At 39.8% G+C, this 16,868-nt stretch overlaps 1 protein-coding gene across 1 annotated transcript in view; it reads left to right on the top strand.

Moving 5' to 3' along the window:
- Window positions 1–16,868, top strand: part of spg21 (SPG21 abhydrolase domain containing, maspardin) — a 57,674-nt gene that overhangs the window by 35,004 nt on the left and 5,802 nt on the right. Inside the window, exons 4-6 of the mRNA XM_034184417.1 lie at window positions 4,683–4,763; window positions 9,208–9,353; window positions 16,435–16,543. Coding sequence (XP_034040308.1) covers window positions 4,683–4,763; window positions 9,208–9,353; window positions 16,435–16,543 — 336 coding nt within the window. The remainder of the gene's footprint in view (window positions 1–4,682; window positions 4,764–9,207; window positions 9,354–16,434; window positions 16,544–16,868) is intronic.

The following is a 16,868-nucleotide window of genomic DNA, read 5'->3' as shown; positions in this document are numbered from 1 at the left end:
TTCTAAGAGCCCGAAATCTAAGATGGCGTCCAAAGTGGCCTCCATTTAGCAATAATGCAATATCTTTGCTAATGCACAAGATATAATTACATAAAAGTATCTAAATATAGGTTTTCTGACGCAAGGAAATTGTTGAGGTCTAAGATTCTAAAAACATTTTGGACTTGCACGTCATTCCAACTCATAGAAACTTTGCACAATTTATTACCACCCTTAAAAAACGTCAGCTACTTATTTCATAAACACTACCCAATCTAGAGCCCGTGGATCCCCGCGGACAACATGCTAGTACTTTGTATAATCTGTTTGCTGCTCATCTGACAAATTAAGCAAAGTCCAAAATCCACAGTTTTTGAATTCTTGTTAGATGAAAGCTTTGCTATGTTGGTTAATATATGGATTCTAAGCAATGTTATAGTTGCTGTGGGTACTTGTTTCCTGGAAATACGAAGAAAGTATATCTTTGTATACATATATACATCAAATGCTTAAACCTTAACCTGGTGTGGGAAAATTACATCCAGCGACTTCATTCAAACATCAATTTTGGGCCCGCCATGTTTAATTCAGGATGGCAGTCTGTCTGAAACTTCACAAAATAAAAAGATTACTGGTTACAGGGACGTTGTTATCCATATGGGAATCACTAGATACAGTTTTAATAGAATAGATGCTGAAAAAAAATTATTGGAGCCAGATTTACATGGAATGTCACATTTATGCCATTTTTGTATCATGGAAGCCACCTTGGATTTCAAGGCATTAGAATGCAAAAAAAAAAAAAAAAGCACCCTATTTTTTTTTTTTTTTTGAAATGTTTAACTCATATACTAACAGAATGAGATGGGTTTTTGCTTTTACAAAAAAAATATACACAATTTTTTATTTCATGACAAATGAGCCGACAACAAATTTTGAGATGAGGGCAGGAAGATGAAGGAAGCCGATGACAACATGAGGCCGCATGTTTAGAATGAACTCCTGAATGAACTCCTGAATGTATAAAATGCTTCCATTCCATGACACTCGGTTACGTCAATCGGAGGTCACTAAAATTAACATTGAATCGGTGTGTAACTTTGCAAAAACAATGTCGGACTCTGTTGTTTTCTCTGGGCCCCTCCCCAATCAGACCGGGAGTGACATGTTTAGCCGCATGTTCTCCTTGAATTTCTGGCTGTCTGAGTGGTGTCCAAAAAATGAGGTGGGCTTCATTGATAATTGGCAAAGCTTCTGGGGAAAACCTGGTCTTGTTAGGAGAGACGGCATCCATCCCACTTTAGAGGGAGCAGCTCTCATTTCTAGAAATCTGGCCAATTTTTTGGGATCCTCCAAACTGTGACTGTCTAGCGTTGGGACCAGGAGGCAGAGCTGTGGTCTTATACACCTCTCTGCAGCTTCTCTCCCCCTGCCATCCCCCTATTACCCCATCCCCGTAGAGACGGTGCCTGCTCCCAGACCACCAATAACTAGCAAAAATCTATTTAAGCATAAAAATTCAAAAAGAAAAAATAATATAGCACCTTCAATTGCACCACAGACTAAAACAGTTAAATGTGGTCTATTAAACATTAGGTCTCTTTCTTCTAAGTCCCTGTTGGTAAATGATATAATACTTGATCAACGTATTGATTTATTCTGCCTAACAGAAACTTGGTTACAGCAGGATGAATATGTTAGTTTAAATGAGTCAACACCCCCGAGTCACACTAACTGTCAGAATGCTCGTAGCACGGGCCGGGGCGGAGGATTAGCAGCAATCTTTCATTCCATCTTATTAATTAATCAAAACCTAGACAGAGCTTTAATTCATTTGAAAGCTTGTCTCTTAGTCTTGTCCATCCAAATTGGAAGTCCCAAAAACCAGTTTTATTTGTTATTATCTATCGTCCACCTGGTCGTTACTGTGAGTTTCTCTGTGAATTTTCAGACCTTTTGTCTGACTTAGTGCTTAGCTCAGATAAGATAATTATAGTGGGCGATTTTATCATCCACACAGATGCTGAGAATGACAGCCTCAACACTGCATTTAATCTATTATTAGACTCTATCGGCTTTGCTCAAAAAGTAAATGAGTCCACCCACCACTTTAATCATATTTTAGATCTTGTTCTGACTTATGGTATGGAAATAGAAGACTTAACAGTATTCCCTGAAAACTCCCTTTTGTCTGATCATTTTTTAATAACATTTACATTTACCCTGATGGACTACCCTGCAGTGGGGAATAAGTTTCATTACACTAGAAGTCTTTCAGAAAGCGCTGTAACTAGGTTTAAGGATATGATTCCTTCTTTATGTTCTCTAATGTCATATACCAACACAGAGCAGAGTAGCTACCTAAACTCTGTAAGGGAGTTAGAGTATCTTGTCAATAGTTTTACATCCTCATTGAAGACAACTTTGGATGCTGTAGCTCCTCTGAAAAAGAGAGCTTTAAATCAGAAGTGTCTGACTCCGTGGTATAACTCACAAACTCGTAGCTTAAAGCAGATAACCCGTAAGTTGGAGAGGAAATGGCGTCTCACTAATTTAGAAGATCTTCACTTAGCCTGGAAAAAGAGTTTGTTGCTCTATAAGAAAGCCCTTCGTGAAGCTAGGACATCTTTCTACTCATCACTAATTGAAGAAAATAAGAACAACCCCAGGTTTCTTTTCAGCACTGTAGCCAGGCTGACAAAGAGTCAGAGCTCTATTGAGCTGAGTATTCCATTAACTTTAACTAGTAATGACTTCATGACTTTCTTTGCTAACAAAATTTTGACTATTAGAGAAAAAATTACTCATAACCATCCCAAAGATGTATCGTTATCTTTGGCTGCTTTCAGTGATGCCGGTATTTGGTTAGACTCTTTCTCTCCGATTGTTCTGTCTGAGTTATTTTCATTAGTTACTTCATCCAAACCATCAACATGCTTATTAGACCCCATTCCTGCCAGGCTGCTCAAGGAAGTCCTACCATTATTTAATGCTTCAATCTTAAATATGATCAATCTATCTTTGTTAGTTGGTTATGTACCACAGGCCTTTAAGGTGGCAGTAATTAAACCATTACTTAAAAAGCCATCACTTGACCCAGCTATCTTAGCTAATTATAGGCCAATCTCCAACATTCCTTTTCTCTCAAAGATTCTTGAGAGGGTAGTTGTAAAACAGCTAACTGATCACCTGCAGAGGAATGGTCTATTTGAAGAGTTTCAGTCAGGTTTTAGAATTCATCATAGTACAGAAACAGCATTAGTGAAGGTTACAAATGATCTTATGGCTTCGGACAGTGGACTTATCTCTGTGCTTGTTCTGTTGGACCTCAGTGCTGCTTTTGATACTGTTGACCATAAAATTTTATTACAGAGATTAGAGCATGTCATAGGTATTAAAGGCATTGCGCTGCGGTGGTTTGAATCATATTTGTCTAATAGATTACAGTTTGTTCATGTAAATGGGGAATCTTCTTCACAGACTAAAGTTAATTATGGAGTTCCACAAGGTTCTGTGCTAGGACCAATTTTATTCACTTTATACATGCTTCCCTTGGGCAGTATTATTAGACGGTATTGCTTAAATTTTCATTGTTACGCAGATGATACCCAGCTTTATCTATCCATGAAGCCAGAGGATACGCACCAATTAGCTAAACTGCAGGATTGTCTTACAGACATAAAGACATGGATGACCTCTAATTTCCTGCTTTTAAACTCAGATAAAACTGAAGTTATTGTACTTGGCCCCACAAATCTTAGAAGCATGGTGTCTAACCAGATCGTTACTCTGGATGGCATTTCCCTGATCTCTAGTAATACTGTGAGAAATCTTGGAGTTATTTTTGATCAGGATATGTCATTCAAAGCGCATATTAAACAAATATGTAGGACTGCCTTTTTGCATTTACGCAATATCTCTAAAATCAGAAAGGTCTTGTCTCAGAGTGATGCTGAAAAACTAATTCATGCATTTATTTCCTCTAGGCTGGACTATTGTAATTCATTATTATCAGGTTGTCCTAAAAGTTCCCTAAAAAGCCTTCAGTTGGTTCAGAATGCTGCAGCTAGAGTACTGACGGGGACTAGCAGGAGAGAGCATATCTCACCCGTGTTGGCCTCCCTTCATTGGCTTCCTGTTAATGCTAGAATAGAATTTAAAATTCTTCTTCTTACTTATAAGGTTTTGAATAATCAGGTCCCATCTTATCTTAGGGACCTCGTAGTACCATATTACCCCATTAGAGCGCTTCGCTCTCAGACTGCGGGCTTACTTGTAGTTCCTAGGGTTTGTAAGAGTAGAATGGGAGGCAGAGCCTTCAGCTTTCAGGCTCCTCTCCTGTGGAACCAGCTCCCAATTCAGATCAGGGAGACAGATACCCTCTCTACTTTTAAGATTAGGCTTAAAACTTTCCTTTTCGCTCAGGCTTATAGTTAGGGCTGGATCGGGTGACCCTGGACCATCCCTTGGTTATGTTGCTTTAGACGTAGACTGTGTTTCATAATTATTGTATGGCCTTGCCTTGCAATGTGGAGCGCCTTGGGGCAACTGTTTGTTGTGATTTGGCGCTATACAAGAAAAAAGTTGATTGATTGATTGTTGTGTTTTCGTGACACAGCGGACATTTGATGTGCAGAATGTGTTGATGACACGTGCACACTCTTAGGGTGATCGCTGAAATGTCTCTGTTTTCTTACTCGTAGCTACAGTATCCGGTGTACTGGGATCTGATGGAGTTCTGTGATGGATTCCGGAAGCTTCTGGATCACTTACAGCTGGATAAAGTAAGAATCTCTGCTGTTCGAGAGGTGTCCTTACATAACTCATTAAAGAGTCTCCCCGCTCCTGTAAAAACCTATGTTGAATTCAAACCACTCTACACACTCTATGGCTGTATTCCAAATACTTTTTTTAGTCTGGCTGAAACAACAATATATTGTGATTTTGTTTGCTTTTTGCAACATTAGACCATAGTATAGAAGCTTGAATCTTCGACTGGATTGGGTTGCTTGACGCGAGGATGTTTCGCTTCTAATTGCAGAAGCTTCCTCAGCTAAAATTCTTGCTCTCGTAGCCTGACTTCTGTCTTCTTGACTCTTGTAGAGAAACATCTTCTCTACAAGAGTCAAGTCAGAAGTTACCCCCTGATTTACACACTATTTCTGACCTACCACATTTTAAATCAAAGCCCAAGACTTACTTGTTTAAAATGGCTTTTAAATAACTCATGGCACTGTGACATGTTTTGCTTTTATTCCTGTGAATTTTCTTTCTTGATTTTTACTGTAGCACTTTTGTCACATTTTGGTTGCTGTAAAGAGTGATATAAGTATATAAATAAATATTGATTTATTTTTTTATTTTTTAATAAATATTGATTGATTAAAATGCTCCCTGCTCCACTCACAAGGTAGTTAAGTCACTCGGGTGCTCAGCCAGTCAAGGGCTGAGAAACACCAACTTAAAAAAAAAAAAATCAGGTGTGAGTAGAGCAGGTAGATATGCAGGTGTTGTCCAGGAAGAGGGCTGGAGACACCTGCTCTAAGCTGTACAACTTAGCTGGTGTCTTTACATTTTGTAAACCTTCCCTTTCACTCTTACAGATAGCGTTCTGTCACAAATCACTCCTGGCACCTTTCTCTACCCACTCCACTTGCTAATATTTATTGTGTTTTTATTGCTTTGTCTGCTCTTTTGCAAGGCTAACAATTGCTGGTTGACAGAAAATTAAATGGTTTATATAACTTCTTTGAATTATTAATGCATTGTACTTAGAATGAATGTTAACACTTAACAATGAGAGGTTTAACGTATTCAAGATGGTCCTACTAGGAGGAAATACGCAGTCAAAGTATCTTTAAATAAGTGGGATTTTCAATTTCAAAGGCATATTCAGCAAGATCTGTGGCACGCAAACTATTTTATGTTGGACCACAAAACCACTATATTTGATGGTACTGTATTAATACTAGGAATGTGAATCTTACAACTCACAATTCAATTCGATTCTGATTCTTGAGGTGACGATTTGATTCAGAATTGATTTTCAATTGAAAGAGCTCTGAGAAGTAGTTATATTACTTAAAAAATACACTCAACAAAAATATAAACGCAACACTTTTGGTTTTGCTCCCATTTTGTATGAGATGAACTCAAAGATCTAAAACTTTTTCCACATACACAATATCACCATTTCCCTCAAATATTGTTCACAAACCAGTCTAAATCTGTGATGGTGAGCACTTCTCCTTTGCTGAGATAATCCATCCCACCTCACAGGTGTGCCATACCAAGATGCTGATTACACACCATGATTAGTGCACAGGTGTGCCTTAGACTGCCCACAATAAAAGGCCAGTCTGAAAGGTGCAGTTTTGTTTTATTGGGGGGGGATACCAGTCAGTATCTGGTGTGACCACCATTTGCCTCATGCAGTGCAACACATCTCCTTCGCATAGAGTTGATCAGGTTGTCAATTGTGGCCTGTGGAATGTTGGTCCACTCCTCTTCAATGGCTGTGCGAAGTTGCTGGATATTGGCAGGAACTGATACACGCTGTCGTATACGCCGGTCCAGAGCATCCCAAACATGCTCAATGGGTGACATGTCCGGTGAGTATGCCGGCCATGCAAGAACTGGGACATTTTCAGCTTCCAAGAATTGTGTACAGATCCTTGCAACATGGGGCCGTGCATTATCCTGCTGCAACATGAGGTGATGTTCTTGGATGTATGGCACAACAATGGGCCTCAGGATCTCGTCACGGTATCTCCGTGCATTCAAAATGCCATCAATAAAATGCACCTGTGTTCTTCGTCCATAACAGACGCCTGCTCATACCATAACCCCACCGCCACCATGGGCCACTCTATCCACAACATTGACATCAGAAAACCGCTCACCCACACAACGCCACACACGCTGTCTGCCATCTGTCCTGAATAGTGTGAACCGGGATTCATCCGTGAAGAGAACACCTCTCCAACGTGCCAAACGCCAGCGAATGTGCATTTGCCCACTCAAGTCGGTTACGATGACGAACTGGAGTCAGGTCGAGACCCCAATGTGGACGACGAGCATGCAGATGAGCTTCCCTGAGACGGTTTCTGACAGTTTGTGCAGAAATTCTTTGGTTATGCAAACCGATTGTTTCAGCAGCTGTCCGAGTGGCTGGTCTCAGACGATCTTGGAGGTGAACATGCTGGATGTGGAGGTCCTGGGCTGGTGTGGTTACACGTGGTCTGCGGTTGTGAGGCTGGTTGGATGTACTGCCAAATTCTCTGAAACGCTTTTGGAGACGGCTTATGGTAGAGAAATGAACATTCAATACACGAGCAACAGCTCTGGTTGACATTCCTGCTGTCAGCATGCCAATTGCACACTCCCTCAAATCTTGTGACATCTGTGGCATTGTGCTGTGTGATAAAACTGCACCTTTCAGAGTGGCCTTTTATTGTGGACAGTCTAAGGCACACCTGTGCACTAATCATGGTGTCTAATCAGCATCTTGATATGGCACACCTGTGAGGTGGGATGGATTATCTCAGCAAAGGAGAAGTGCTCACTATCACAGATTTAGACTGGTTTGTGAACAATATTTGAGGGAAATGGTGATATTGTGTATGTGGAAAAAGTTTTAGATCTTTGAGTTCATCTCATACAAAATGGGAGCAAAACCAAAAGTGTTGCGTTTATATTTTTGTTGAGTGTATTTATGTTTAAGAAAGTGCAGCTTTAACAAGGTTAATCAAGTGATTCTAAAGATGTACTAAATTTACTTATCTGCTTTGCTCGTTCAGAGTTGGCTGATAGTTTAGTGCGCTGGTCAGTAGTCGGCAGATACCGCTGCTCTGCTTCTTTTAGCTCCGGGTGATGGCGTAGCATGTGGGCTTGCGGATTTGAAGTGTTTCAAAAGTACTTGACTTTCATTTTGCAGATTTTGCACACTGCACAAGTCATGTGAAGCTCCTTCTTACGCAGCAAATAATAAAATCCAAAATGTGCCCAAACATTTGCCTTCAGCAAAGATGGTGCTTGCTGAATTAGCTCTTCATCCGCCATGCTAAGCTGCAGCTCACGAATGTTTGAAGCACGCCGGACCCTCTCCTTGCGGGGACGCTGTAGTACGGATGCCTTTGCCTGACAAACAGTACACGCAGCGAGTAAGCAAGAAAATATTTTTAAAAAATGCTTTTTAAAAATTGAATCTTGGACATTTTAGATCGATTCAGAATCTTAATAAATAAGAATTGTGATTCGGATTTGAATCTTTTTTTTTTCCGGCGCCCCTAATTAATACAACACAACAACAAAATGTGGTTGTCAGTAATTGAAACTGGTGGACATATTGGTTGAAAAGTAAAGATTTTTTTTTTTATTCAGTAAAATAATTTAATTATTATATACTTATGTACATGTTATTTCTTAGTTTATTACTGTTAATAAATTTGCAAAAATCTTAATGTTTTTCACATTGTCATTATGGGGTATTGTGTGTAGAAATTTGGAGGGAAAAATTAATTTCACCCATTTTGGAATATGGTTGTAACATAACAAAATGTGGAAAAAGTCAAGCACTGTGAATTCTTTCCAGATGAACTGTGCACACAAACGGTAGATCTCAGGGTCAAACTTCAAAAATCCACATTTGAAAAGTTCTTTGGAATAGAAGTTTAGAATTTTTTTTTTCCTATAATTATAAGAAAATCAGTGACATGAACTGGGAGAACTGAATTCTGGGTTCGTTGGATGTCGTGACCTATAGCGCAGCTGAAATGATGCGTATCCTGTGTGCATTCTAACGATTCTTTGTGGACATCCAAAAGAATATCTCAGTGAATTGTTGGGGTCACAGCGATGATCTCAACAACCACAGTTTGAGTAGGTTTACTAGTGTAATATGAAGTGAACACTCTGCTCCACACTGACGATGTGCTCGTGAGAGTACCAGTAGTTAGCATGAGATCACCAACTGTGCTAATGTAAGTCGACGATGATTAAACTCGGACCTGCCCCCTAGTGGCAAGATGTTGATTCTTCAGGTACACGCAAATCACACAGAAACATATTGGAATGGAGATGAACAGAGATGCATGTGACAGGTGCATTTTGCATCTCTCACTGAAAGTGAGATGGAGTGTGAGCCTGTATTTTAATTTTTTTTTTTTTTTATCTCTGCTGTTTTTGCTCAGTCTCTGTCTGTTGCTGATCTTCTGTTTCTTGGTAAAGGTTCATCTTTTTGGTGCATCCTTGGGTGGATTCTTGGCCCAGAAGTTTGCAGAGTGCACTCATAAATCCCCGCGGGTACATTCCTTGATCCTGTGTAACTCATTCAGTGATACCTCCATCTTTAACCAGATGTGGACAGCTAACAGGTAGTCGTCTACCCACCTCCTCCTTTTACTTGTGTTCATATGATAGTTGGTGACTTCAAATTAAAAGTAAATCATTTAAAACTCTGTTATATAACTATTTAAAAAGTGCAGTTCGTAAGGATAAAGTGAAAATAAATGTTTAGAATCTAATCTAAACTTAATTTAAAAAGTTCCATTATAATCAAGTGAATCACAACTAGGGCTGCAGCTATCGATTATTTTACTAATCAAGTATTCTATCGATTATTCTGGCGATTAATCGAGTAATCGGATAAAAAGTACTTCTGCGTTTTTAAACATCAATAGTCCAGGGCTCTCCCTAAGCAATGGCACAATGCCACTGCACCAAAGTCTTGACATTTTGCTGAAATGGCGATGGGATGTGGCTTTCTGTTTTGTTTTCTCCAACTTGTAAAACGTAACCATTTTAATGTTTTTTTTAATAAAGGTTGATGGACTGGTCCCTGATTTTTTTTATTTATTTTTTTTATCCCTCGTTCTCTGCAATTCAGCAGATGCATTTCAGCTGGAGGTTGAACAAGCCTCAGTCAGTTTTTTTTATTATTATTATTTTATTTAAGTTACCGTGTTTGTGAAGTGTTGTGTGTTGCCCAAAAAAGCAAAAACTAAAACGTCCAGCAGTGTGAGTCTGAGGGAAACAGAAGAGTGGACTTCTGCTGTTTGTCAATGTAGCCGGGGACAGAGCGGTGACTCGCCTGCTCTGAGAGCCCCTCACACTGGGTAGAGAGAGACAGCAGCTGGCCACCGGGTCCGTGTGTTTTTTTTTTTTTTTTAAATACACAAACACACTGCTTCGCTTTAAATGCACAGTAAGTCTATTTCAGATGATCAGCGTGGACCATCTTTCTCTTAAAAGGCTTTATTTTATTCTGTGTCACGTTGGAAAGCGGTAGCTATCGTTGCTAATTTGATTAGCTGTTATGCTCCAGTCTTTTTCTTTTTTTTTTTTTTTTTCCTGCGGCCGTTGCAGCGCCACACACACGCCTGGCATATGTACTACAACGTTAAACGAAGCTTCGAGGCACAGAATTTGCCTCGAACATTTTTTGTAATCGAATTATTCGAGTTACTCGATTAATCGTTTCAGCCCTAATCACAACCACAATTAACTTACAGCCATTTGGCTTCAGAAATCATAAAATGTGCAAAATGAGATCAGCTGTGTTAAGTGGTTTCAGTTGATTATTGTGTTATGTATATGTCATAACTATTGGGCAGCACAGTCTCGTTTAAGGGCGAGCACTAAATAAGCACATGACATATATGATGTAATTTCTGTACTTCTGGGGACAGAAACACACTACTTTTTCTGAGTTTTTGGGCAAATTACACGCAAACAAAGTGAAAATGCCAAGAAAAAGTGACGATGCAGTGGGAAAGTGGACATGTGTTGCGGTTTGTTTATGACCCAGAGCTCAAAACGCGTCGAGGTGGTTTTGCAGGTGAGAGAACAGAGCTAATCTGGTTAGCTGTGTAGGCTAACACTTACCAACACGACCTCTCACATTGGCCCCGTCTTCACTTCTTCACTGGGAACTGAAAAAACCTGCACTTTTCGCGACTGCTTCGGTGATTGCAGCCGAAAACAAAACGGTACACTATTTTCCCATTACAGTTGGCGCTGTTTGTGGGACAAGACTAATCCCCAGGCGGAATGTGAGAGTGTCAGCCCAAACCTTTTGGAGGGTGGGGGATTTAAACTGGCATGTCCTGCTAGGTGGCAGCGAGTATGCTTTTAAATTTACTGAGCCGGGCTGAATGGTTTGTGCTGAAACTCCCACACTCAGGGATTCTCTGCCGTGTTCATGCCGGCTGTCCCCAGATGTGATCAAATCCCGCAATGTCATGCAGTGGTTCAAACAAGCTGCCCTATTGATATAAATTGAATGTTTAACTATGTATATACATGATCAGTTCCTTCATAAGAAATGTGCAATTAATATGCATGGAATTTCATACAAAATAAAAGATGTGATTAATTTTAATTTTTAATTTTGATTTAATTGTCACAACAGAATAACTCCTGATGTATTCTTTAATATTGGGATTAGATAAAAAAAAATCATTTTTTATTAATTGTTCCGCTCATGCACATATGTTTATGTCTTTATAATGATCTGCATTTATGTGAAAATATCAACACCTGATGTGGGATTTCCAGCAGCATCATGTGTGTCTTTGCAGTCTGTGTCTTGGTAACAGCTGACAAGCTGGGTACATTTGAAACAATGAACTGAACAAAAGAGGATTATCGGAGCAGGAAATGCATGCGGCCCTGGAGCTGCACCGTTTCAACTAACTATTCATGCTGTTGGATCAACAGCATGATGTTTCCTCTCATCATTTAAATGAGGACATTTCTTCAGTTTGAGGCTTCCTTATATTGAACATTGTGTCATCCTAATTTAGGGGTCCATACAGGATCATAGTATTATCGAAGTAAGATGTTCAATACATGTTCTTGTAATCCCAGGCTGTCCCCATATTTTCCATACATCAGTGCTGGATTTGGTGAGCTGTTAGTCCATTGTTCATGCACCATCTGAGAGCTGAAATAACAACAGTTTGCATTGACGTAACAAAGGAACAGCAAATCTGCAGTGAGTTTTACATATTTATCTTTTATTTTGTTGTTGTTTTTTTTTTTTTTTTCTTCTTTCTGTTTTCAAAGTTTGTGCACGTCCTCCAGCCGTGTTAGTGTGGCTAAAACAGAAGCTAAAAATAGAGAACAGCAGCATATCTGGGGAGTTTAAAAACAAACTTTGGTTTTTAACCCCTCAAACACTCAGTCTGTTTCTAAAGATGACAAATGCACAAATAAAACCTTCTTACCTGTCAGTTGGATCACGTTTTCCACATGACCATGAGTTCTCCATTCTTCCTGCTCACACCCTGTGCAAATCAGGGGCTGATCCAGACAAAAAGATCACGTGCAGCCCCCCCCAACACCCTAAGAGTAAAGGTCCACTTTTGAAGGCATTTTTTCATGTACTACTACTACCGATAATACTTTATATTTTTATCAACTAAAATCTTTAATCAGTGTTACCCAGTGCCTAGATTTTACTGCAGTTCTGCGCTAAGTGGAATTGATGAGTCACATGAGAATACAATGTTAACTTAATATAATTTTTCTGCATAACTAAAGTGAGACGTGAGGCTTCATGCAGTGACAGAAAATAAGTATCCTTCAGTGTCCCCAACTACAAAGAATGTAGAGGTCTGTAATTTTTATCGTAGGTACACTTCAACTGTGAGAGACAGAATCTAAAAAAATTGAAAGTCCCATTGTTTGATTTTTAAATAATTAATTTGCATTTTATTGCATGAAATAAGTATTTGATCACTTACCAACCAGCAAGAATTCTGTCTCTCACAGACCTGTTAATTTTCTTTAAGAAGCTCTCTTATTCTGCACTCTTTACATGTATTAATTGCACCTGTTTGAACTCGTTACCTGTATAAAAGACACCTGCCCACACAATCAATCAATCACACTCCAAACTGTCCACCATGGCCAAGACCAAAGAGCTGTCTGTGGACACCAGGGACAAAATTGTAGACCTGCACAAGGCTGGGATGGGCTGCAGGACAACAGACAAGCGGCTTGGTGAGAAGGCGGCAACAACAGTTGGTATAATTATTAGAAAATGGAAGAAACACAATATGACTGAATCTTCCTCGGTCTGGGGCTCCATGTAAGCAAGATCTTACATGGCCTTGTGGGGTAAGGATGATTCTGAGAAAGCCCAGAGCTACACGGGTGAACCTGGTCAGTGACTTGAAGAGAGCTGAGACCACAGTCACTAAGATTACATTAGTAACACGCAACGCTGTCATAGTTTTAAAATCCTGCAGGGCAGCAAGGTCCCCCTGCTCAGGCCAGCACATGTCCAGGCCCATTTGAAGTTCACCAGTGACCATCTGGATGATCTAGGGGAGGCATGGGAGAAGATCATGTGGTCAGATGAGACCAAAATACAGCTTTTTGGTATCAACTCTACTCACCGTGTTTGGAGGATGAGAATAACCCCACGAACACTGTCCCAACCATGAAGTATTGGAGTGGAAACATCATTTTTGGGGGTGCTTTTCTGCAAAGGGGACAGGATGACTGCACCGTATTGAAGGGAGGATGGATGGGGTCATGTATCTCGACATTTTGGTAAACAGCCTCCTTCCCTCAGTTAGAGCATTGAAGATGGGTCGTGGCCGGGTCTTCCAGTATTACAATGATCTGAAACACAGAGCCAGGCCTACTAAGGAGTGGCTCCGTAATAATCATTTCAAGGTCCTGGAGTGGCCTAACCAGTCTCCAGACCTGAACCCAATAGAAAATAATAGCGAACTCACAGGGACAGGAAGCCAGTGAAGAGATGCCAAAATGGGTGTAATGTGGTAAAACTTTCTGCTTCGTGTCAAAACTCTGGCAGCAGCATTTTGAACCAACTGGAGACCCCTAATGCTGGACTGCGGTAAACCAGAAAATACAAAATTACAGTAGTCCAATCTAGAAGAGACAAATGCATGAATCAGGGTCTCAGCATCAGCCATAGACAGGATGGGACAAATCTTCGCTATATTTCGCAGGTGGAAGAAAGCAGTCCTCATAACATTTCTAATGTGGAAGTCAATGGACAACGTAGGATCAAAAATTACCCCAAGGTTCCTCACTTTGTCAGTGTAATGTGTGACACACAAGCCTAGACCAAACGTTAACTGGACAGATTGATGTTGATGTCTCACTGGACCAAGAACCATCACTTCACTCTTATCAGAGTTTAAAAGTAGAAAGTTGGTAGACATCCAGGTTGATGCAAGGCAATCTTCTAAGGATTTTATGTGGATGAGATTACCAGCAGTTATTGGCATATATAACTGATTATCATCAGCATAGCAATGAAAGGTAATCCCAAAACACTAAAGGGAGATTCTGTCTCTCACAGTTGAAGTGTACTTATGATAAAAAATTAGACCTCTCCATTCTTTGTAGGTGGGAAAACTTGCAAAATTGACAGTGGATCAAATACTTAATTGCCTCGTATATCCTTTAAAGCAATGTCTAACCTAGGGTATAACTGGGTCTGTTTGGGGTTCTAGCTTTAAAATCAGATCAGTTAGCATTAGGCAAGCCATGAATATGAAAATGATTAAGGCTTGTGATTAAGTAATCTTATCAAACAAAACTGCAGTCAGTCTGCTCTGTGTTGGCCTGATTCCGTCAGATCTCAGAAGCTAAACAGAGCAGGTCCTGGTTCGTATCTGGATGGGAGACCTCTTTGGAAGACAGGGGTTCATGTGCGTTTCTCCAGGTAAAACTGGAGTTACGTCAGGAAGGGTATCAGGTGTAAAAACCTGTGCCAAATCCCAGTGTGGATCTGTGCTGGATCTGCTGTGGTGACCTCGTGCAAACAACCACGTAGGTTGTAAAGTTGATTTGGCATCGAGTAAATGTGCAAAAGAAAATAGTAATATGACACACATAAACAAGTATAACTAAAGTATTAAAAGCTGAGTGACACACCAACACTGCTGGTTATGAATGCATTTAAATAGAATTAATATAAGCAGTATTAAGCACATAAACATCAAATCAATTTTATTTATATAGCACCAAATCACAACAAACAGTTGGCCCAAGGCGCCTTATATTGTAAGGGACTGGTTGGGGCTGAGGGAGAGAACCAGGAAAAAGACATGCTGTGGAGGGGAGCAGAGATCAATCACTAATGATTAAATGCAGAGTGGTGCATACAGAGCAAAAAGAGAAAGAAACACTCAGTGCATCATGGGAACCCCCCAGCAGTCTAAGTCTATAGCAGCATTACTAAGGGATGGTTCAGGGTCACCTGATCCAGCCCTAACTATAAGCTTTAGCAAAAAGGAAAGTTTTAAGCCTAATCTTAAAAGTAGAGAGGGTGTCTGTCTCCCTGATCTGAATTGGGAGCTGGTTCCAGAGGAGAGGAGCCTGAAAGCTGAAGGCTCTGCCTCCCATTCTACTCTTACAAACCCTAGGAACTACAAGTCCCTATTGCTATTGATAATGTGATCTCTTGTCAGATGTACAGTGTATCGTATCGTATTGTACTTGATTGATTGTGTACATATCGTAATAGTGATATTTAGTGCCCCTGGTGTCTTGATTTTTTTTTTGTTTGTTTGTTTTTGTTTTTTCCTCTTTGTCAAGCAAATAAATTTTAGTTTTTTGTTGTTTGTTTTTGTTTTTCATAAGTGTTTTGCTCATACACAGTTAATGTAATACACACACACACACACACAAAAAAAAAAAAAAAAATATATATATATATATATATAATATAGATCCTTGTCATTTTATTGATGGATCCTGTGTCATGTGACCTTCATTATTTGTCCTATGGCATGTGTGACATCACGAGCCTACATTTTTGGTACAATCCAGGGTTGTTCTCCCATCTGTTTTTCACTATGCACAGCTCCATTAGCGTATCCTAAAAATGTAACTCAATTAAATGAAGAAAGCAGCCGTGTGTTTCCACACACATACACTGCGGACTTCAGCGACAGCAACTCTCGCTGTGTGTGTGTATGTGTGTGTGTGTGTGTGTGTGTGTATATATATATATATATATATATATATATATATATATAAACAAAATATAAATATTTTTACTGTTGCTGTTGAGTTCTTGGTGTACCATTAAAAACAATACAAATCCTCCAGCAGCAAAAAGTGCCACATTCATTTGCATTTCTGCCCCCCACCCAAAGGGTCCCACCCCCCACTTTGGAGACCACTGGCTTATTCAGTGTGCATATTATGTGTGTGTGTTGGGGGGGCTGTAAGGAAGGCTAAATATTTTGTGTAAAGACAAAGTGAGCAGTGGTTTCACTTTTGCGTCCTCCTCTGTTGAATTTTCATGTCTCTTTGTATTGAGCACAAATTCCACTGAGGTTTTCTGTGGATCTCCAAAAAAATTTTTCCATAATATGTTAAAAACCTGTGAACACCCAGGTGGGTGAGGACTTTTTTCAGTACTATTCTTGGTAATCAATGTTTCACTTCTGCTTTCTTTCTCAGTTTTTGGTTGATGCCAGCTTTCATGTTGAAGAAGATTGTTCTGGGAAACTTTTCAAAAGGCCCCGTAGACCCCAAAATGGCAAATGCAATTGACTTCATGGTTGACCGGGTAAGAATGACATGCGTTACTGATGTGGTTGATATGACAGTGCAGACAAACACCCATTGATTGTGTGTATACTCTAGTTAATGGAGCAAATTTATAACTAAATCTAAATTATACAGAAAGAGAACGGGATTGATGATTACTTTTGACATGTGGGGATAGACTGGTTGTCTGCCTGGGTGGTTGCCATCCAGTGCCCAATGTTTCGTGGTGTTGTGGATCCAGCGAAGCAAGACACCAGCACATGTTCCCAGACTTTACTAGACTTCACTTCCTATAATAATTATGAAGACAAACTAGCTGTAACCTGGAAGAAGCACCAGAAGAA

This window comes from Thalassophryne amazonica, chromosome 2 (assembly GCF_902500255.1).
Source record: "Thalassophryne amazonica chromosome 2, fThaAma1.1, whole genome shotgun sequence".
In the NCBI taxonomy this organism is placed as follows: Eukaryota; Metazoa; Chordata; class Actinopteri; order Batrachoidiformes; family Batrachoididae; genus Thalassophryne; species Thalassophryne amazonica.
This window is presented reverse-complemented; position numbering and strand designations above follow the sequence as displayed.